Source organism: Rattus norvegicus, chromosome 17 (genome assembly GCF_021556685.1).
Source record: "Rattus norvegicus strain SHRSP/BbbUtx chromosome 17, alternate assembly SHRSP_T2T, whole genome shotgun sequence".
NCBI classification, from domain to species: Eukaryota; Metazoa; Chordata; class Mammalia; order Rodentia; family Muridae; genus Rattus; species Rattus norvegicus.
This window is the reverse complement of record NC_141550.1, coordinates 49,799,388-49,821,308: the sequence shown is the minus strand read 5'-3', so window position 1 is coordinate 49,821,308 and position 21,921 is coordinate 49,799,388. Positions and strand designations below refer to the sequence as shown.

The 21,921-nt window shown below is 42.4% G+C and overlaps 1 protein-coding gene and 1 non-coding gene across 9 annotated transcripts in view; both read left to right on the top strand.

Annotated features, from left to right (window-relative positions):
- The window catches only part of Elmo1 (engulfment and cell motility 1), a 523,734-nt gene that overhangs the window by 193,939 nt on the left and 307,874 nt on the right, over positions 1–21,921 (top strand). For 4 of the 8 annotated variants that reach the window (XM_087591058.1, XM_087591060.1, XM_087591057.1 and 1 more), the window contains exons 9-14: positions 3,925–4,076; positions 6,171–6,249; positions 8,479–8,523; positions 9,575–9,625; positions 10,820–10,942; positions 13,082–13,213. In XM_087591058.1, coding sequence (XP_087447184.1) covers positions 3,925–4,076; positions 6,171–6,249; positions 8,479–8,523; positions 9,575–9,625; positions 10,820–10,942; positions 13,082–13,213 — 582 coding nt within the window. 8 annotated transcript variants of the gene reach the window in all.
- LOC120097999 (small nucleolar RNA SNORA17) lies at positions 360–488 on the top strand. The gene has a single exon (XR_015642072.1). It is a non-coding gene; the product is annotated as a small nucleolar RNA SNORA17 (small nucleolar RNA).

Here is a 21,921-nt window from a genome sequence, read left to right as displayed (position 1 = left end):
GTGGTCACAGGAATGGAGGATAGGGGACTAGGGATATTAACCAAGAATGAATATGGAAACTTGGAAAGTGTGACAGTTGACAAGAAGGAAGAAGCCAGGAGGCAATGTGGTGGTTTCCACACCATTTAATATTAGGCTGGGTTGCAATATCCAAAGCCTTTTGATTGCCAAGAATAAGCCATGTGCTTCATAGTCCATGCCCTTTTGTCTATCCCTGCAGGACTACCGGGAGACTAAAGCCAAAACTGGGTTGAGTCCTGTTCCTTTGTATAGTTTTCAATCTGTAGGTCTGAACCACTCTGCTTTAATTGAATCTAGTATGAATGAGTAAATAATGAAAGAGTGAGAGAAGGAGATGGCCAGCCATTAGATGTGTTGCAGTTGTGGCTGCATGGCATGTGCATCAGTAGGTGACAGAGAGGAAGGAGGCCATGTCTACACTCACTGTTCTAAACTGTGAACATGTGAATGATTAGTAGCCTACCACTCCCTGAAAAAAGGCCTGAGATGACCACCAGTCTGGGTCCAGGCAGACTCCCAGGATGTAGAGCAACACAGAAACTAGAAGAACCTGGGTCACTGACAGGAGTGAGCCTGAGGAAGGGCTGCTGGGGTGGACCAGGCAAGGAACAAGCCTGAAAAAACCCACCAGATGAGCACCATTGGACCCAGACAGGGATCTAGCCTCAGATGGCATAGACTAGTTTTGTGCAGGCCAGTGGTGGTGGGGGAAGGCCAGACCAAGCCTGGTCATTAGAGATGACCCCTACCCGGCACAATAATGCACAAGTAGGGCCTAACAATCCTGAGATAACATAAAACACTCAGAGACCCTGGGGGCCACTAAGAAGAGCAGATAAGTGGTGCAGAAATGGAAGAGAAGCAGAAGGATGTAGATACAAAGGAGAGAGGCAGAATTGGAGACTTGAGGGTAGCGGGGAAGAGCCTGAGTAGGCAGTGATGCCACCTGGGACCATGGTTGGCTCCTGGCTTGTCCTGACACTGGAGGCCACATCTGCCTCTGTGGCCCTGAACTAACAAAGCTATGTTACTACCAGTCCTTGATGGATGTCCTTGGTTTGGGTTGCTCTCTAGGGACATGTTGATGTCTGAGGACTGTACAGAACTGGTTCCATACCTTACCTGGGTATCATAGGAGAGCTGGCCCTGCTCCAAGCCAGCTTAAGTATTTGGGAGAGTGCCCTTCTCAAGTGCACATTGCTGGAGTGGCAGGTGGCCAGCTTTGAGAATACGTGAATGTGGGAGAGCTGGCCCTGCCACTCATCTCTCCTGTGGTGGCATGGAAGAGATAGAGATAGGCCTTTCCTCCCTTGCTCTTCACCAGCTGCAGCAGGTGGCAGACCTGGGTCTGAGGTCATGAGAGCAGGAGAGCTGTCCCTGTCTTTCACCTGCTACAGCACTTTGGAGAAGGGTCCTAAACCTCACCTGGACAACACAGTAGAGCTAGCCCTGGATGTGGAGCTGCAGGTGCGCTGCCCAGAGGATATGAGTGCAGGAGAGCTGGTCCTGCCTCTTGTCTCTGAGGAGGTGGCATAGATGAGGGAGAGATGCTCTTCTCCCTTCTCCCACCATCTATGGTAGGCAGGTAAGCTGGCCATGTCCCTCACTAGCTGCAACTTGTGGGAAAGTGGGCCCTGAACATTGCCCAGGCAACAGGGTAGAGTTGGCCCTGGTTGCTGGAGTTGCTGGTGAGCTAGCCCTAGGCTGTGAGATCTGGAGAGGCAGAAGACTCACCAGCTCAGATCCCTCTCAGGCCCGGATTCAGGGCTTTGGATTGGGCCATCCCAACATCTACTCCATCAATGAACTGCTTGAGTGCACAAGGGGGCCAGTCCTACAGATCCAAAGCTACAGGATCCCATGACACAGGGCAACAACAGGATATCTGAAAGGAGTTCCAATGAGGATCCAGTATAGATAGAGTAACAGAAGTCATATGGTGTGTACCAGACCAGTGACTCATTGCAGTGAACATTTGCAAGCAAAGAACTGTGGACAAAAGTGTATACTGTGAGACACACTGTGACATCCTACAGGTTCTACAATGAGATTTTTCCTCTGGGGACTGGTTTGCAAGGTTGAGGGCAGGTACTAGAGAAGGGGGAGATGGGTGGAATTGGGGTGCATGATGTGAAGTTCTTGAAGAACCAATAAAAAGGTTTTTTTTTAAAGTCTACCACAAAAAAAGAAAAGAAAGGAAGGAAGGAAGGAAGAAAGAAAGAAAGAAAGAAAGCAAGCAAGGGAGACGAAGGAGGAGGATGGATAGATTTGACAGTATCAGCAACAGGTTCTCAGGAAACAGACTCCCAGACCTTAAGGTACATCTCAGTGAGAGTGGCAAGAAGGGTGGCCAGGAATAAGAGAATGAATGGGAGAATTAACTACAAAGAGCTCTCCTTGTGTGTTTTCTAATACCAGTTTGAAGTATTATGCTGAGATAATAACTGGGGTGAAGGAGAAGTCAGGGTATTTGTACTCTGTCCCAAAGGAACTTATCTTAAGTAAAGAGCCATGAAAGCTGTGAGGCAGGTGGACTTTTGTCAGTAAACAGTGAATTTAAAGAAAGAGAGGTGGTGTTCACACAGTGGATTTTGTAGATTGGAACAGATGTGAAAATGGAACTTGCCAAAGACAGTAAACACGTTCGCGTGAGAGGAGCTGAGATGGTCTTTTAAGGATTTTAAATTTTCCACAAACTTCCTGTAGTTTGCGATATGAAAACAGTTTGAGGAGTGTAAAGCCTCCTGTGCTGAGCTCCTTCATCATTTCCCGTTGCCTGAGGTCCACATGGTTCTGGCAGAGTCAGCTGTGTTCCATCCCTGCCTTTACAGTGGTTCCTGAGAGAGTAACTCAGGGTAGGTCGCGGTAAATGGCCAGGGTGCCTTTTGGATTTTATCAAGTTCAGGAATGGAGGGAATTTGAGGACAAAGGATGTATGACATGGCACAAAAGGAGGAAGTGGGGTTGACAGAGGAAGCCAAATGTTTACCCACCACAGAACAAAGCCAGGTAGCTTTTAAGTCAGACAGCTTTTAAGCTGTCCTTGTGTGGATGTAATAATCATTTTTTTAGTATGAGCTGTCAACAGACAGCAATAACTTTTAATGAGTTCTCTAAAATAAAGTCTTTATAGTGCTCCTGTGTTCAGATTGCATTGAGCAGTTATTATAACCATGTTCTGTCTCCCTCTTATACTGTGATTTATTGTATTTAGCCTTTTGCTGATTAATTTCTTAGGGAATATGTTTTACATATTATTATGCTAGCATTGCTAATTTAAATGACTTCTGTTTGCTATAACTCAGAGGATAGAGAACAATTTACTTAAGCTACAGAATGCGCGCGCGCACACACACACACACACACACACACACACACACACACACACACACGAATAGCCAGAAGGACGGGCAGGTACAGAGCATTGCCTGTTGAATTATAATGACAAATATGATTTATGCGAGTTTCTTAAGAACATAACAGAAATACAATGAGAACATAAAAGTCATGTGTCTGGATGTTGTGGATGAAGAAGCAACCTAGGACTTTGCAAGGAGGGACCATTGGCAAACTAGAAATTGCTATCTTAACAAGAAAGTCATTTCTTGAAAACTGAAACTCAGAATAATAATCTTGGGGAAAACAGGCAAGATGGTCCTTTAAAGATGTCTCTTAAAGAGGCAGTCAGTTATTACAGATTCCTAAGATGGGTAACTGTATTTTGTGACAATTCATGAACAGTATTGACTCCATGCATTTCTTGTTCTTCTGCAGTATGTTTTGTTCTGACTGTATTACTGTGCATTGGGCTCCCAGTTTGCTTTATTGGATCCCTTCTTTCCTTCTTTGTTTGGCTTACCATCCAATCATGAGTAGTCATTTGTGACCTAATTGTGTTTTCAGATAGCAAGCTTTGTGAACAAGTCTGCCATAGACATCTCAATCCTGCAGCGGTCCTTGGCCATTTTGGAGTCAATGGTTCTCAATAGCCATGACCTCTACCAAAAGGTAGCTCAGGAGATCACCATTGGCCAACTCATTCCTCATCTTCAGGGGTAAGCATGCTAGGCACTCTTGTGCCTTGTTTCTGGGAAACAGTCATTATGATGGACTGGGAAACATTGGGAACTGGTTAAGTTACATGCTCAAAAGAGCTTCACTTGGGAGCAAACTAGATACTACCTTATTGATCATGATACATCCCCGAGGAACCATATGTCTCTCCCCAGAGCCTAGACTACAGGATACAGTCAGCTTTGGTGACTTTTGGTAGACATTGGTTGAGTTTTACTTTTTACATGACACAATAGGATATTTTCTTCTCTTAGGTTCTCAATAGGGTCTGTGTTTTATAATATTACCTATGATATTTTCTGTGACACTGTGAATATTTTCATAATTGTTTTGGCATTTTAAGGAGTTAGTTACTTCAGGTTATATACTGAAACCTAATGTTTGAAGCTAGGATCGATATATGGAGAGAGAACGTGGGGCGCTTGTGGTTTTAGACTAGGTCACCTTAACTAGCAATGTTTAAAGGCAGGCTTCTTCCATCACCAAACTTCAGGCTTGATAGATAAAATGGTGAAAGAGTAAAACACGTGTATTATTTTCTTAAAAGCCTGAGTAAGATGTGGAGGTTAAACAACTGCCCTCAAACCCTGCAATCTTTGCAGAAGTTCCCCATTTTTATACTCTTTGGTAAACTAATTGATAACACTGAGAGGGACTCTGATATGCTATGTGGCTTGTTATATTTAAATATTGGTGGGCGTTGGCTGGTAGAAGAAACATTGTGAGCTAGCTCACATAAGAAGTGAGTTGGTTGGAAGGATATGAGGATGCATTGTAGTGTCTAGAAATGATTTAAGGAGATGTGTTTTCAAAAACAGTTTGACTGGCATCAAGGTGACTCCCAACTCTGCTCTTCTGGGTTACATTTGCTTATTCTTAATAGTAAACCTGATTGAACCATTCAGGATGCGTGTAACCATGCCTAGAAGTATAGATCGGTGGGAATAGAAGGGGTAAGCCAACAATTCTCAATATACTGAAGATGTTGGCTTATGTTTGTAGTCTAAATTACAAAAGTACATTAGATATTTAATTCATTTGGAGGTAAGGTGTGAGCAGAATGTAAAACTAAAGTCAGAGAAGCTGTGGACTTTGGCCTCAGGGACTTAGCCCAATCTCTAGTAGGATGTATTTTGTATATAGTAGCTTCATTTAAAATGACAGAGTTTTCATTGTCTCTTAGTGTGAGAAATGTTGATTTCACTGTCTGGATTTCTATTTCTGAATCTCAGGGGCACACATGTTCATTTACAGTACACTTCACTGACAAAAAAGCCTGTTGTTTGCCAAGATTTGTGCTAAGGATGGAGATGTGATGTCTAATTCTGCCCTAGATAGAGCAGCCCTAGGAAACAGTATCTTCCCTGAGTGTAGCTCTGAGTCTCTTGGCTTCTGCCTTGAGCCCTTATTCACTGTTTACCTCAGAATTTCTGCCCTCTTTCCAGTGAAGAGCAAAATTTTGAACAAGAAGTTCCAACATTTACTACTGTTACAGTGCTTGTGTTTGCCAACAAGATTTTAGAATATGTAATGTTGCTATGGGAACAAAGCTGTTTTCTTTTAGATAAGCCCAGGAATGCTGAAATGCTAAGACATCTACAACTGCTCCCATACATGGACCAGGCATTGGACAGAAAATCACACACACACACACACACACACACACACACACACACACACACACACACACAGAGAGAGAGAGAGAGAGAGAGAGACAGAGACAGAGACAGAGACAGAGACAGAGAGAGACAGAGAGTACAAGCCCACAGTATCTGGGTACTTGGCTTTTAATCAGATGACAAAGAGGGAGTAAACCAGCTGGCCTCATGCCAGCTGATCTCTTTTGACCAGGTGAGCTCTTTTGATCAACTGGTGTAATAGCAATTGTGTGTCTACCTGTCCAGTCCAGGGATGTTGGGAATATGTTATTATGTCACAAGTGCTGCCTGTATTTTCTGGGTCCTGCCCTTGTCCTCTGTGCAAGGCCTGCTTTATTTGTGTGTGATGCTGAGCCTTGCCATGGCTGACTCGGGACTAGTGTCTTCTGATTTCCTGTGTTCTTTGGGTCTTTACAGGACAGACCAAGAAATCCAGACTTACACCATTGCTGTAATCAATGCACTTTTCCTGAAAGCGCCTGATGAGAGGAGACAGGTAAGTCTCAGGTCTTTAGTCCTAAGACTGGATGGGGCTAGAAACTCTCTTCTCCTCTGGGAGCTCAGTCCATGGAACAGCCATGCCTTGAAGACTGGATGGGGCATAGGAGGAAAGAGTAGATGAAGAAATCATTTAATAAACCAATCTAACAGCAGAATCCATTGTAAATTCAGATTATTTTATGAGGAACCCAGTCTCAGAAATAAATTAGCAACAAGATACACACTTTCTTATGGAAAGTTAATGTTGACTCTGATAACCACGGAATAGATTGTTACATTGTTTAAATGTAAAATATCTGAGGAGAGTGAGCCCTGAAGATCAAGATCAAGTTCACAATGGTCTGTCTATGGATGTTCACTGCAGGCCTGTAAAGTGTGATTCACACATCTGTTTACCTGGATGCTTCTAGACTGTATCAGCGGCAGAGGGTTTATACTTTTATCTGGATTTGACCTTAGATGTAAAAGAGCATTTAGCTTATCTACATTTGATATTTGCATTTTATTAGCACAATTTTCATATTAAAGGAAAGGCATTTTATTTTCACTTTACAAATGAGGAAAGAGTTGTTCCAAAGGAGTAAAAAACCTGACCAGGTCAACACAGCGGTGAGAACTAAAGCTGTAGGCCAGCCTCCTACTTGATTTTAACTGCAAAGAATCCCATTAAATGCCCCACAAGCAGAGAATGCCCAAATTCATGAGGAAACAAGACCCACTTTCTCAGTCCAACTGGATTAGAATATTACTTAACTATTTTTACCTTGAATTTTATAGAATACCCCCTTTAAAGATTGATGATTAAGTCTGGGACATTGGATCAATTTTGCTACTATTGAATAATTTGTTGTCCTGCTTGTCAGGATTTTATTATTTACTTAAATGCATGAAATGAATTTGGGAGGACTAAGCTTTGGTATCTCCTCTTGGATTAGTGGTTGTGCTGTTTCTACCCCTGTGGGAATCCTTTCTTGCTGCGTGGATGAAGGGACTGTGCTCCTTGGTTTTGTGGGAGGAGGCACAGCTGCTGAGTGGCTATATAAATTTTTTCCTGTGCTATTATTTTAGTGGAAGATGTGCTGAGATGTTTTCCAAAGTTCTTTACAAATACTTAATGGCTTTATATTTGAAAATAACCTTTAGTTAACAAATTCAAGATGAAGAAGGTTGAAAGACTCCTTCACTGGGGTCCCTGGGTGGACCCTTGCAGTCCTTGTGCTCAAACACATTCATGGCACAGTTCTTTCTTTATTCTGTGTACATTTCCTTCACTTCTGCATTTTTCCACCAAAGTGAGCCATCCATCCATGAGCATTATTCTTATTTACAGACCTATTCTAAAAACGAACAGAGATACTTGTGGCCAACTTCCCATGTCAGTTTACCTATATCTACATCTCCATGTGAACTTGTGTGTCATTCATGGCTATATGCTATTCCCTGTGAGTTCTCGTGATTATTCACACAATTCACTTATAGTTGATATATATCTACTAATAGGACAAGGATACTTTTGTTTTCTCTCTAATCCAACTCTTTCTCTTAGGGAGAATTGTATAGAACACTTTTGATTTTTCTGTCAACCCCTTTTTGTCTGCTCTGTGCTAGACACCATCTCTTTGCGTGGGATACAAAGAAGGAAGCATTCTCTGTGTCCCTGAGGAGTTCATTTAGGAAAACATCGTGGATAAGTAATTAAAAACCATTGCATGGTGAAGCTGTCTCATTCCTTCTAATTGTGTAGACCAGTGGGCTACATCTCCTTTTCTTGTTTGTGTTGTTCTGATAATATTGAACAGCACTTCGAAAATAATTTTATAAAATAATTAGAAGAACTGTGGGATTCATTGGTCCTACTATTTATATGACTCAAGAGAAGAAAGTCCAAACAGAAGAAGCCAGTGGACCTCTGTTTAGGTGGAAAGAAAGCCTGCTTTCTCCAATATGGAAGAGCTGGTCTTCTGAGTTGTCATTTAGCTTGCTTCTGGGGGTGTCCTTGGCCTGCATTATTGGTTTTAAGAGCACAGGAGAGCACTTCACACTGAGTTTGGACTTAACGGCCACCTCGCCATCTAGCATCTCCTGACAGAATATCCACCCTTTCCAGTGCAGAGGGTCAGCAGGGTGTGACACTGAAGCCTCCAGCTTCTAACAGTTGCTCTGAATTTCCATCCCCTCTTCTCTCCTGCTTGCTTTCCTTTGTGTGGTTGCGATGGCGCCTTAGGTTGATGTAGAGAGCAATGTTGACATCCTTGATTGCCCTCTGACTGTAAGTCTCCATGTTTCCTTTGTCAGTTTCCATATCTGGGCCCTGCTCTCCCATTCCACTCCTCCCCTTCCCTTGCCTGTATATTCGCTTGTTAGCTTCTCTCCCCATGCTCTAGATTCTCCCAGCTTTCTGCCCATTTACTTTAACCTTGGTAGAACTTAGAGTTTTGCTTTGTAGTGGTAGTTCAGCGCCTTCTACTTAGTGAAAATTGCAATGCCAAAAATACTCCCAGCAACCACAAAAAGAGAATATTTTGGTGTCTTCCTGAATATAAGCAGTATTTTTTTATATTTTTTTAAAGTATCAAGCCTGTTTTTGACTAATTTTCCCTTAGAATCTGCTGGTCAATATTCGTAACAACAATCTGAGAATCAGTCCTCTTCCAGCTTGCTTCCTGTACTAGCTATTGCAAGTCCATTTGATAAAGTTACCCCCAAATCCTCTATAATAGTCAATAAATGCCACAGCTCAAAATACAGAAAAGAAGCTTTGCTAAGCTAAGTGAGTGTGAACTCCACTGCATAGCATCTGTCCAGTTGTTAGTCCTCCAATAATCGGTACTCAGTTCACTTGCATAGCTTTCTCCACGTCTCGGGTCTGTGTTCTTCATTCTCAGTTTGCACAGATTAACAGAACTGACTTTCAGCAGACTTTAAACTTTTGACTCTTTCCATTTTTCTTTGATCTGCTTATTAACAGTACTTGCTTTATAAGTAAATTTACAAAGCTAACAACATTAACAGTGATAAGAGCTGTGGAAGACAGAGACAGTCTCAGAGGTGTGGGGACACTTTTGTCTTCTGTAGTGCTTGAGTTTTTGTAATTCTTTTCTAGAAAAAGCAGAAATTAAAAAAAAATCCTACTTTGCTTTTGGAGCCAGATTTTATAATCCAAGTGGAATGTACAAACATTAATTTGAATTGGCCATTTCCCAAGAAATACTGCTGATATACAGTTAAGAAGCACACCCCAGGGTGCAGCAGCTTCTGGCCATGCTGAAGTGAGTCTTTCTAACTGAAGCTTTCTGTGGTCCTGTTTTTTTCTTTTCCAGGAGATGGCTAATATTTTGGCTCAGAAGCAGCTGCGCTACATCATTTTAACCGTGAGTACCCATGCACTGAAGCCACCATGTTAGGGAGAAATGTCCTAGTGTCTGTGGGTCCTTCTGTGGTTCCACACGAGTTTGATCAGTGGGGCCAATCCAGGAGGGGAAAGTGTGTGTTAGAGTTGGCACAAACAGTTCTGGGCTGCAGCTACTGCCTTGTGTGGCTGGAGGGCAGAGCCTCAGACTGCTGGAGAGTCGAGGAAACATTTAGTGCACCTCCACTTAGTTTTGCAGGTAAAGAAATTCAGGTACTCCTTGGCTCAAAAAATCTACCAGTATAAGCTCTTTTTGAGGAAGGTAGTTGGAAATATGGAAGGTTCTGGGAGAAGGGCCTTAAAATTCAGTCGAAAAGAAGCTTGCAATGTCATCTTGCCAGTGTTTAGAGATGAACAAAACAGATAGGATTCTTTACCAGCTATTCACCAGTTATTGGAAGGAAGCAACTTTAATGTTTACCAAAGTAACAAACAGCAACAGCCCAATGTGATGTTGTAATTCTAGAGCTTAGCAAGCTCAACACATACACACACACACACACACACACACACACACACACACACACACACACACACACAAAACAAACAAAACAAAACAAAACACACACACATTTGAATTATAGGTTTTATATTCTTTAGGTATGAAGAAGAAAACAGTTCAAAAGACTATTGCCTTTTGAAAGGCATTGAAAAGAAAGCTTGTTACTTAAAATTCACCAAAGAATTGGTATGTTCTACAAGAAGGAATGGGCCTCAGCATGGGAGTCACATAAGAGGGAGGACCCAGGACATAAGAGATCTGCAGGAAAGTGAGGGACACAGCTGCACTATAGTTTCCTAGGGAAGGGATGCTTCAGAGAACACTTTCCAGCAAAGTGCCACTCAGGTTCAGGAATGGCTACTTCAGTGATTTCTGTAGGCCACAGTGTTTATAGGTTGTGTCTAGTCTCAGGGTACCTGGCTTTGGGTGTTTGGGACACTGGGAAGTGACCATAGTCCTCCTAGTATGCATATGAAAGTAGTTCTGCTATGTTATCTCTACAAACTCTTTGGGGCTGGGACTTGAGTGCAGGTTCTGCAGGGTAAGGAAGTTCTCACGTGTTAGAACTTAAGAAGCATGACAAGAGTTAACTTTGTGATCCGAATCTTTCCTTTAATAATTTTTTAAAAAGTAATTTGTCAACTATGTCTCTAGCATGTCATCCGAGCACAGCGGGCCATCAACAACGAGATGGCACACCAGTTATATGTTCTCCAAGTGCTGACCTTTAACCTTCTGGAAGATAGGATGATGACCAAGATGGACCCCCAGGACCAGGTAGGTGAATGATCCACACAAATATAATGAGAAACAGCAAGACAGTGCATCAAATGTCTGCCTTTTAGTGACACTCAAATCAGGAGTCTTATATGATCTTATAATTGTTTTATCAACATCTCAGAACTTGGGTATATGGCTTTAGAATTTAGGTGACCCTAGCATCAGAGAATAAAACAGATGGGCTATTCCATATGTCCCATACACATGCATATTTTTTTTTTACAGTTAAGAGCTTGAGGTCAAAGCCATACTTGACCATACTACATTAAGTGGGGTCAAGTTCCCATTGAGGGCATCAATTCTACAAGTGGGAGTGGTTTCCATTCTCCAGTTACTAAGACCAAAGGCGGTTCTTCCCTGTCCCTGGTGCACCCTCACTTCTAGGCTGGTGTTTTTGTTGGCTGACAAGTTTTCTAACTCTCGGCTACCTCCGTCACTGTGTACAAAACATTCTGTTTCCATCCAGAAGGCTTTGGGGGAGCTTCCCTGCGTGAGGGTAGAGTGAGAGGAAGCAGCTGGGAACCCTGCCCCCACTGTACTCATTTTCAACTCAAACAGTGGTGCAGCTGTGGAAAGGAAAACAGTCATTATTGGCACATGAGGGCCTGATCTACTGCAGATGCTGAGCTGCACATGTGGGACGTGTGGCTGCTGCAGCCCTTCATTCATGGCTTGAGACTGACGAGGTGCTTGGATAGGCCAATGATTGTGCCCCATGCTTTTTTTCTGGCAGCCAAACATGGTAATCTGAGGGAGATAAGACGAGTTATCTTTCTACTTGGAGTGAGGGAGATCGGTACTCTTAACATGGAGCAACACTCTTTATTTGTAAATGCTTCCTCTTGTTTATTGAAAAAACAAGCACATAGCATAATTAATCATTTTAATCACTAACTGCATTCACATTGTTATAACTTCCCTGCATTTATCTCCATGCCTCTTTGTGTGTTGCCAAACTGAATTTCTGTGCCCGTTGAAACCATATTTGCTCTCCTTCCCGTTCCTCCCATCCTTCTGGCTCTTTATAAGTTACCCCTCTGCTTCTTGTTTTTATTAATTTGGCTCTTCTAGGAGGCCTCGATGAGTAAAAAATGTATTTGTGGCTTTTTCTATCTCACCTGTTCTACTCGGCCTATTTAATTTTTTATTATATTTTTTTGTATTTTAGATTGTAGCATATTTAATTACATTATTACCCTCCTCCTTTCATCTCTCCCACCCTTCCTATATACTGACCTTCCTTGGTTTTAAATTCATGGCCTCTTTTTCTTTAGATGTTGTTACATATGTATATAAGTATCTGTATGTGAACTTCTAAATACATAAATACAACCCGTTCAGTCCATATAATATCACTCATATGTGATTTCTGGGCTGGACATTTGGTCTTAGATAACCAGGGGAAGATGATCTCTCTTTCTGTTAGCATCCTTAGTTACCTTTCTCCTTCTCCACATTAGCATGTCCATTGGTGTCATCCTTGTTCCGGTGTTCTTTAAGCAGTCCTGTTGGTGGTACTTCATAGGCGCAGCGTCCCTGACATTTCTAGGAGACACACTCTCTTTGCAAATTTGTAAAGTTCTTCCCTATGGTAATATGTTGATAATTTGCTCCTGGCTAAGGCTAACAACATCCCAACACCACACTCAACCTTGGAAAAACACTTGCCATTGTTTCTGCCTTTGGGCCCTCTCTTTTATTTTTATCTTGTTCTTGTTTCCATGAAGTCAGGCCTCGGTCGAGTGAGAGATCTCTCATAGTTAAAATATTGCCCAAGAGCCATGTGAACATCTCTTAATTTGTTTCAAACAGAATATTACTCAAACACTCTCACGTTTAGCCTTCGCCAACATCAGTCCTTCTGTTGTATTTGAGGCTTTTATGTAGGACCGTCCTAGATAATATTTATCATTGCTCCAAATGGCTTGACTGAGGGATAGATTAATGCTGAGCCTGAGCAGAGAGGAGTCTGGGTTCTCACTGAGGACGCGTCTTGTCTTCTCTCTTCTGCTTCGCCTGAATGCAGTGACTGGTTTAGACTCTGGGCAACAGGTCAGGGGGGAGTCTTCTGTCACACACAGTGAAAGCAACTTTCTTACTTTTTGCCTCTTTTCTTCACCTCTCTAACGCCTTTAGGCCCAAAGGGACATCATATTTGAACTTCGAAGGATTGCTTTTGATGCAGAGTCAGAACCGAATAACAGCAGCGGCAGCATGGAGAAACGCAAGTCCATGTACACTCGGGATTATAAAAAACTTGGCTTCATTGTAAGTACTCTGTCTCCAGGATGCTCTCCCCTCCCACCCTCCCCATCTGACCTCAGTCGTATCGAACGTGTGGTCCTCTTGTGCTTTACAGAATGGTTTCCACATTTCCAGATGTTTAGCTGGTTTAAATAGGATCACATGGAAATCTCTTCTGGCTGCGGTGCAGTGGAATACGTTGCACAAGTGTGACTAATCCTTCGCTTGTTTATCCAGTTCTGATTAAGTGTCATGGAGAGCAGTTAGGCTGGAACACATCGAGCCTTCCTGAGCCTCCTTCAAAAGCCTCCATGGTTCTCCTGAGTGGAATGAAAGATGACAGTTCTAGGAGGCTTCTTATTATTGGGCTAGTGATTGGATTATGCAGATGCATTGATTCCATATTTAAAGAAAGCTGGAAGTCTGGAGTTGAGTCATCATGAGATTATATATAGTTTATGTTTCTTAAAACATCTTATCTTGCTTCAGATGTTAATGGGTTGTTCCTTACACACACACACACACACACACACACTTTACAAATCAGAATGCAACATGTGTTGAATCTAACCAGCTGTCGTGGTTGTTGCCTGCTTAGGGATAGCATCACTGTTCTGAGAATGACCTTTAGCTAACTTGAAATTCCGCAGTTGTCAAATTAGGTTTCCATTTTGGCCTCCAACATAAATGATACAAATAGTATGCTGGCTTGAAGGTTAGAAAATACTAGGCAATAGTTTTTATTTAAGATACATTTTTCTCCAAATAAAACAAAACAAACCCTCAGATAGGGTTTTGATTGTGCGAAATTGCTTTGTTATAAGCATCTAGTAATTAGCTTTTTATCTAGAGTACATCAAAGTGACCATTTTTCAACTTTGTAATAATGTCTCTTTAATTTAAAAAAGTTCAAACTATTGATTTTATGGTGTTAATGTCTTTCTGAGTAGAATATTTATTAATAACACATTCATCCTTGCAACTTTCTTAGGAACACTTTTGGGCACTATTTATTTCTCTGTGTTACATCTTTGGTTTTGCCTGTCCATTTGACACTGTAGATGAATTGAGTTGACTGGTGAGACTTTCATGTGTCTTTGTGTCTTTCATGCCACCTCCCCACCTTTGCAGTGTTGCTGGCTGAGACATGTGGGCCAGTTAAGGTGGACAGCATCCCCTTCCACCATTGCCTCCCATGGTTTCACTCTGGGTTGGGAGAGAAGGCATCACTACTTGACATGGAAGCAGCACAGGACTGTCTGGTCTTCTCTACCCAGACTCTCAAACGAGGCCTCTTTCTGTGTACTGTCCATCTGCCAAGGCCTTGGTGGGCCTACAGTGCAGCCTGGAGGCCAGGGGATGCTGAGTTCCCCTGAAGGTGAAGTGGTGGGAGGCATGAGGAATCAACCTCTTGTTGCAGCCTGTGTACCTACATCATAAGCCAAGGATGAATCATTTTCCTCAGGGTCTATGTTCTCTGTCCGAGCATTATTGGTAAATCCAGACCCACTTTGGTTTTCAGGTGTAGGGAGCTCTTGACTTTGGAGTGTTCTGTTTCCTGAGTATGTGATAGGCAAGAGTGGAGTTTTTTCACTGAAAGTCAGTTTGATGCGACTCTAAGGACTCTCACATTTATGTGGCACTTTCCATGAAGACTCGAAAAGTTATTTGAAGGGTTGGAAAAAACAAAAAAACAAAAACAAAAACCATCATTCACTAGAGACTAGTCCAGTGGGAGCAGTGGTCTCCTGGATTTTGTTCTACAACTTTTTGATTTTCACTTCTAAGTTCCTTAGAAACCTATCCCCAGGGTTAGGTCATGATCTTGCATGGGAGGGCTGAGAAATTGGAAAGACTTTTGAGTAATGATCTATGCTGAAAATGAGCCAACCATCTTGACAAGTTGATATTCTGCTGGAGAATGCATAGCCAAGGCAGAAAGAAGCCTAGGTGCAGACTCCCAGGTTCCTGCTGACACCTAGTGGCTGTCCTGCAGAAGTGCTGCGGGCTGCCCACCACCGTCTCAGCAGACCTGGGTTGAATTCTTTCTGTGCTTCCAAAGCAAATACCATCCTGCCTGGCAAACTCTGAACCTGAAAGAACACTGAGAAGTTTGGTTAATATTTCCCTTTCTATGAATAAAGCTTGAATTTATAGAAAGACTTTAATTTCTTACTTTGTTTCTCCCAAGTAGACAGAGCCCAGGAGTTAATAGATAAACAGTAAGTTGACAGGTTCTTACAATCTATGCAGGCTACATTTCAGCTTCTGCTTTCCTGTTTCCAAGCCACAGGATATGAAGCCTGTCTTTTAGTCTCTTTATATATATATACATATACATATATCTATATATATATAGATATAGATAGATATATAGATATATAAAAGTGTGTGTGTGTGTGTATGTGTGTGTGTGTGTTTATTAAGTGAGCTTTAAAAGTACAGCTAAATAATACCCAAGAAGCTGAGAGCCTGGCAGTTTACTTGTTCCTTGAGGCTGATGCCTTAATGGCCTGATTGTACTTGTCGTTCACCAGAGTGGTGATAACCCATAGTTGTTCCATTTACATGGTGAGGTGCCTTTGTAGTCACATAGCACCAGAAGCTTGGCAGGTTCCTGGAGAGCCCAGTGGTCCCTTGTCCATAATGACAGCTATTGGAAATGCTGGTTCTGCTGTTGACTAAGACACTAGCAGAGAAATACCTGGGAAAATCAGCTCAGCTGTGAGAGGAAGGCAAGTCCAGCAAAAGGAAGGCTTACCCTTTTAACCTGGACCACTAAATTAAAAGGGGGCTTGAAATACACAGTCAAACCTCATTATTAATGGATTCCACACTTGAAAAGTCTCCTATTTATTTAAATTTACTTGTAAGTGCAGCACGAACACTCAAGGTGCGTTCCAGTGTTCTTCTCGCTAGTACATAACTGTCTCAGCTGCTTCAGACCTGTTTGGACGCAGCTCCATCGACAGTGAGCAGACTCCTGTGTCAGCTCTCATGCTGTAAGCAAGCTTGCTGTCACTGATCTCAGGTTGCATTCTCTCATCTCTGTCATTAATGTTGCTGCCTGAAATGGCACAATACTGAAATTTTGGGTGAGGTTCCTAAGTAGAAGGGACTTTGATGTGTCATATGGAGAAGCTTCAGGATATGTGTTTTAGGTGAGTTTCCTCTAGGCATGGATTATAATATCTGTTGGCTACATGCTAAATGAAAGAAAAGAAGGATAAATATTAAATAATAAAGATGTCTTTAAGTAGAAGTGCACTTGAACTTGGCTATATAGGACTGGATAGTTAACAACAGTAACAAAATGAATCCAGTCCTGTGCTTCCCTGAGGAGCCATGCAGTTGTGAATTTAGACTCTGTAATGACGAGTAGAGCATAACCAAGATTGCTTAGTGGGTAGAGGCATTTGCTGCCAAGCCTGCCCACCTGAGCAGGAGCCCTGAACCCACAAGGAGGGGAGTGACTCATGAAGGTTGTCTTCAGACCTCTCTAAGTGTGGTGTCTCACATACTCGTGGCACACATGTGCTCATACACACACACACACACACACACACACACACACACACAGAACATTTAATGAATTTTTTTAAATTAAAAAATTGTACATTCTCCTAATAAGGAGAATCTGGTGTGGTGTCCCTGTGGTGCCAGAGAGCAATGTCTTGTTTGTGGAAAGTAGGGAAGACATGTCCCTTTCTGAGTTATAAGGTTTTTGTATACACTACATGCTCTTGGAACAGTCAGAAATGTGGGGTGAGGAGGATAGTGCACCATATTATGGATTGATTAAGGTATTTTAGAGCAGAAATTTCTTGGAATTGCTGCTAACCTAATATCATGCCCATACAACTGTATGGATATTCTCTTACTCTATTGTGGGTCAAGAGCTACGAGCCTGTCTTCGGTTTTAGCATGGTTCCCAACAGGGTGTTGTAGGTATGCACACTGCCAATGTAACTCCATCTCTTCGAAAGCAAGGACACTATTAGTAAGAGCTGACAGCACATTTGTCAAAGAAATTAAGCTGTGACACTTACTTTGATCTGAGATCTCACCTTTGTAGTGTCCCCTTCCTTTTACATGAAGGAGTTTGTGGAAAGCACAGTGTAGACTGAGCTTTGCTGAGAATCGAACCACTCTCCTACCAGGATAATGTGATAATTGGGTAGTATTATTAGCCAATTCCTTGGCTTGTGTCTTAGTTACAGATGCACCCATAACCAAGACGTATGCATTTTTATGACTCATCATAGTTTTGTACACTTTAGCTCTATAGAATTCTGGATGAAGTAAATCCTGGCTAATATTAGTGAGGATCCAAGCTCCATCTGGTTCCTCCTCTTTCACGAACCCATGCAGGACACAGGCAAAGGAATCATTAGAAACTAAGGTCAGTGTGTAGTTCCTATGCTCCTTTTACTTCCTTTTATTCTTCCTTCTTGTTTTAGACAGGTCTCAATAGGTAGCCTTGCCTGGTTTGGAACTTGCTATGTAGACCAGGGTATAGACTGATCTCATAGAGATTGACCTGTCTGTGCCTTTGGAGTGCTGGGACCAAAGGCATGCCATAGTACCATGTCCTGCTCTGTATATGGTCTTGTGAACTCTCAAGCAGGTACTGTGTAGACTTGGTTCTGTTCTTACTTCTCTCAACCCTCTTGAAGCTTCACCTGCTGTCTTTTCCCATCTGACACCTGCATGCCCAGTTCTAACAACTTCTAGGTACAGTCTTGTTTCAAACTAAGGCAACATGAACGTAAACCAAAAAATCATAAATTTGGGTACTTAGAGAAGGGGGTTCTGGGAGCATTTAAGAGAGGAGAAAAGCATGATCAAAATTATTATAACAAAACAAACACAAATAGCCAACAGGTGGCGCCAAACCACAGCTATTAGCTTCCAGGCACCCTGCCAGCTCTGCTGCAGGGGTGGAGCTCTTGTCAGGCATAGGACTAAGTTGGGGCTCTCAGAGTGCACTGGCATCATAGAAAAGACTAGACTCATTCCAAGATATCTTCCTCTCCTCCTTGTGAGATGGTATTTTCCTGCCGCACCTGAGAGATAAGTTTTATCAGCACCCTCCTTTCTAGAGTCTGATTGTCAAGCATTTCTCTTTCTGCTCTTAGGAAAGCCTGCTGAGTGTGGCAGAACATATCTAGTTTTATTCTTTCCTGCCTTACAATGTAATTGAAGGAAAATGTACTTGAAATGCAAAAGTCCTTCCTTCCTTCTTCCTTCCTTCCTCCCTCCCTCCATCCCTTCCTTCCTTCCTTCCGTATCCGTCCTTCCTTCTCTGAAGCAAAAAGGCACCGTCCAGCAAATGAAAGGATGCCAAATGGAAGATGAAAATAAGAAAAGAGGGATGGGGTGCACGGGGCCCCCAGGAAAAGGCAGTGCAGGCCCTCCTGGTTGCTGCCCTCATGGAGAGCTCAACAGCAGCCCCCCCCCCCCCAGGAGCCACTTCAGCCAGGGGACCACAGGTAAGACCAACTTTTCTGCTCTAAGCCACCTGCCTGGTGGACTTAGGACACACAGAGGCAAAATTCCTCTGGGACACTTCCGGCTTTTAGCTGGAGCCCCAACGTCGCTGATTCTGGTGCACAGTTCCCTGTTCCCAAACTCCTTGGGAGAGAGAGAGCTCACCTCCTGGACAGGTGGGCACTCCTGAGACTGCAGAGCGAGAGAGACCACCAATACTGCCCACCCCTGCCCACATCCCTGGCCCAAGAGGAAACTGTATAGGGCCTCTGGGAACTGGAAGATAGGGGCGCTCAAGTGGCAGGTCCCCTGCAGTTCAGACACCTCCCAGATCTGAAGGGACCCAATCAAAAGCTTCCTGCACCCAAATCCAGTGGAAGGGGGAGCTAAACCTTCTGAGGGAAAGACATGCCTGGGAAGCCAGAAGAGTGTACTCTGCCCACATTTCTGACTCCCAAGGAAAACACCTAACACCATCTGGGACCCTGGTGCACAGGGCCCTGGGATAAGGTAGCACAGGCCCTCCTGGTTACCGCCTTCATGGAGAGTTCAGGCCCCCAAGAGCAACTTCAAGTTGGTAAGACCAACTTTTCTGCTCCAAGCGACCTGCCTGGTGGACTCAGGACACAGGCCCACAGGAACAGCTGAAGACCAGTAGGCAGGAAAGACTACACGACTGAAAGCAGAAAACTCTGTTCCCATAACTGGCTGAAAGAAAACAGGAAAACAGGTCTATGGCACTCCTGACACACAGGCCTATAGGACGGTCTAGCCACTGTCAGAAATAGCAAAACAAGGTAACACCAGAGACAACCTGAGGCAAGCGCAGGAATCCAAGCAATAGAAACCAAGACTACATGGCATCATCTGAGCCCAATACTCCCACCAAAGCCAACACTGAATATCCAAACACACCAGAAAAGAAAGATCTAGATTTAAAATCACATTTGACCATGATGCTGGAAGACTTCAAGAAAGACATGAAGAACTCCATTGGAGAAATACAGGAAAACATAAACAAGTAGAAGCTTATAGAGAGGAAACACAAAAATCCTGGAAAGAATTCCAGGAAAACACAATCAAACAGTTGAAGGAATTAAAAATGGAAATAGAAGCAATAAAGAAAGCACAAAGGGAGACAACTCTGGATATAGAAAACCAAAGGAAGAAACAAGGAGCTGTAGACACAAGCATCACAAACAGAATACAAGAGATAGAAGAGAGAATCTCAAGAGCAGAAGATTCCATAGAAATCATCGACACAACTGCCAAAGATAATGTAAAACAGAAAAAGCTACTGGTCAAAACATACAGGAAATCCAGGACTCAATGAGAAGATCAAACCTAAGGATAATAGGTATAGAAGAGAGTGAAGACTCCCAGATCAAAGGACCAGTAAATATCTTCAATAAAATCCTAGAAGAAAACTTCCCTAGCCTAAAGAAAGAGATGCCCATAAGCATACAAGAAGCCTACAGAACTCCAAATAGATTGGACCAGAAAAGAAAATCCTCCCATCACATAATAGTCAAAAGACCAAATGCACAAAACAACAACAACAAAAAAATGAATATTAATATAAGTGGTGAATAAAGCTACAGGAGACTCTCACTCTTCTTCCTCACTCTCACTCTTCCTTCCGCTCTTCCACTCTCTGTCTCTCTGTCTCTGTCTGTGTCTCTGTCTCTCTCTGTCTCTCTGTCTCTCTGTCTCTCTCTCTCTCTCTTCCTCTCCTTCTCTCCTGGCTTGACACGATTAAAAAAAAAGAATATTAAAAGCAGTAATGGAAAAAGTCAAGTAACATATAAAGGCAGACCTATCAGAATCACACTGGACTTATCATCAGAGACTATGAAAGCCAGAAGATCCTGGACAGATGTCATACAGACCCTAAGAGAACACAAATGCCAGCCCAGGTTACTAAATCCTGCAAAACTCTCAATTAACATAGATGGAGAAACCAAGATATTCCATGACAAAACCAAATTTACACAATATCTTCCTACAAATCCAGCACTACAAAGGATAATAAATGGCAAAGTCCAACATAAGGAGGCAAGCTACACCCTAGACAAAGCAAGAAACTACTTGTTTTGGCAACAAAACAAAGAAAAGAAAAGCACACAAACATAATCTCACATCCAAATACGAATATAACAGGAAGCAACAATCGCTATTCCTTAATATCTCTCAACATCAATGGACTCAACTCCCCAATAAAAAGACATAGATTAACAAACTGGAGACGCAATGAGGACCCTGAATTCTGCTGCCTACAGGAAACACACCTGAGAGACAGAGACACTACTTCCGAGTGAAAGGCTGGAAAACAACTTTCGAAGCAAATGGTCAGAAGAAGCAAGCTGGAGTAGCCATTCTAATATCAAATAAAATCAATTTTCAACTAAAAGTCATCAAAAAAGATAAGGAAGGACACTTCATATTCATCAAAGGAAAAATCCACCAAGATGAACTCTCAATCCTAAATAACTATACTCCAAATACAAGGGCACCTATATACATAAAAGAAACCTTACTAAAGCTCAAAGCACACATTGCACCTCAAACAATAATAGTAGGAAATTTCAACACCCCACTCTCATCAATGGACAGATCATGGAAACAGAAATTAAACAGACATAGACAGACTAAGAGAAGTCATGAATCAAATGGACTTAACAGATATTTATAGAACATTCTATCTTAAAACAAAAGGATATACATTCTTCTCAGCTCCTCATGGTACTTTCTCCAAAATTGACCATATACTTGGTCATTAAACAGGCCTCAATAGATACAGAAAGATAGAAATAATCCCATGTGTCCTATCAGACCAACACAGGCTAAAGCTGGTTTTCTACAACAATAAGGGAAGAACACCCACGTATCCATGGAAGTTGAACAATGCTCTACTCAGCGATAACCTGGTCAAGGAAGAAATAGAGAAAGAAATTAAAGACTTCTTAGAATTTAATGAAAATGAAGGTACAACATACCCAAACTTATGGGACACAATGAAAGCTGTGCTCAGAGGAAAACTCATAGCTCTGAGCGCCTGCAGAAAGAAACAGGAGAGAGCATATATCAGCAGCTTTACAGCACACCAAAAAGCTCTAGAACAAAAAGAAGCAAATATACCCAGGAGGAGTAGAAGGCTGGAAATAATCAAACTCAGAGCTGAAATCAACCAAGTAGAAACAAAAAGGACCGTACAAAGAATCAATAGAACCAAAAGCTGGTTC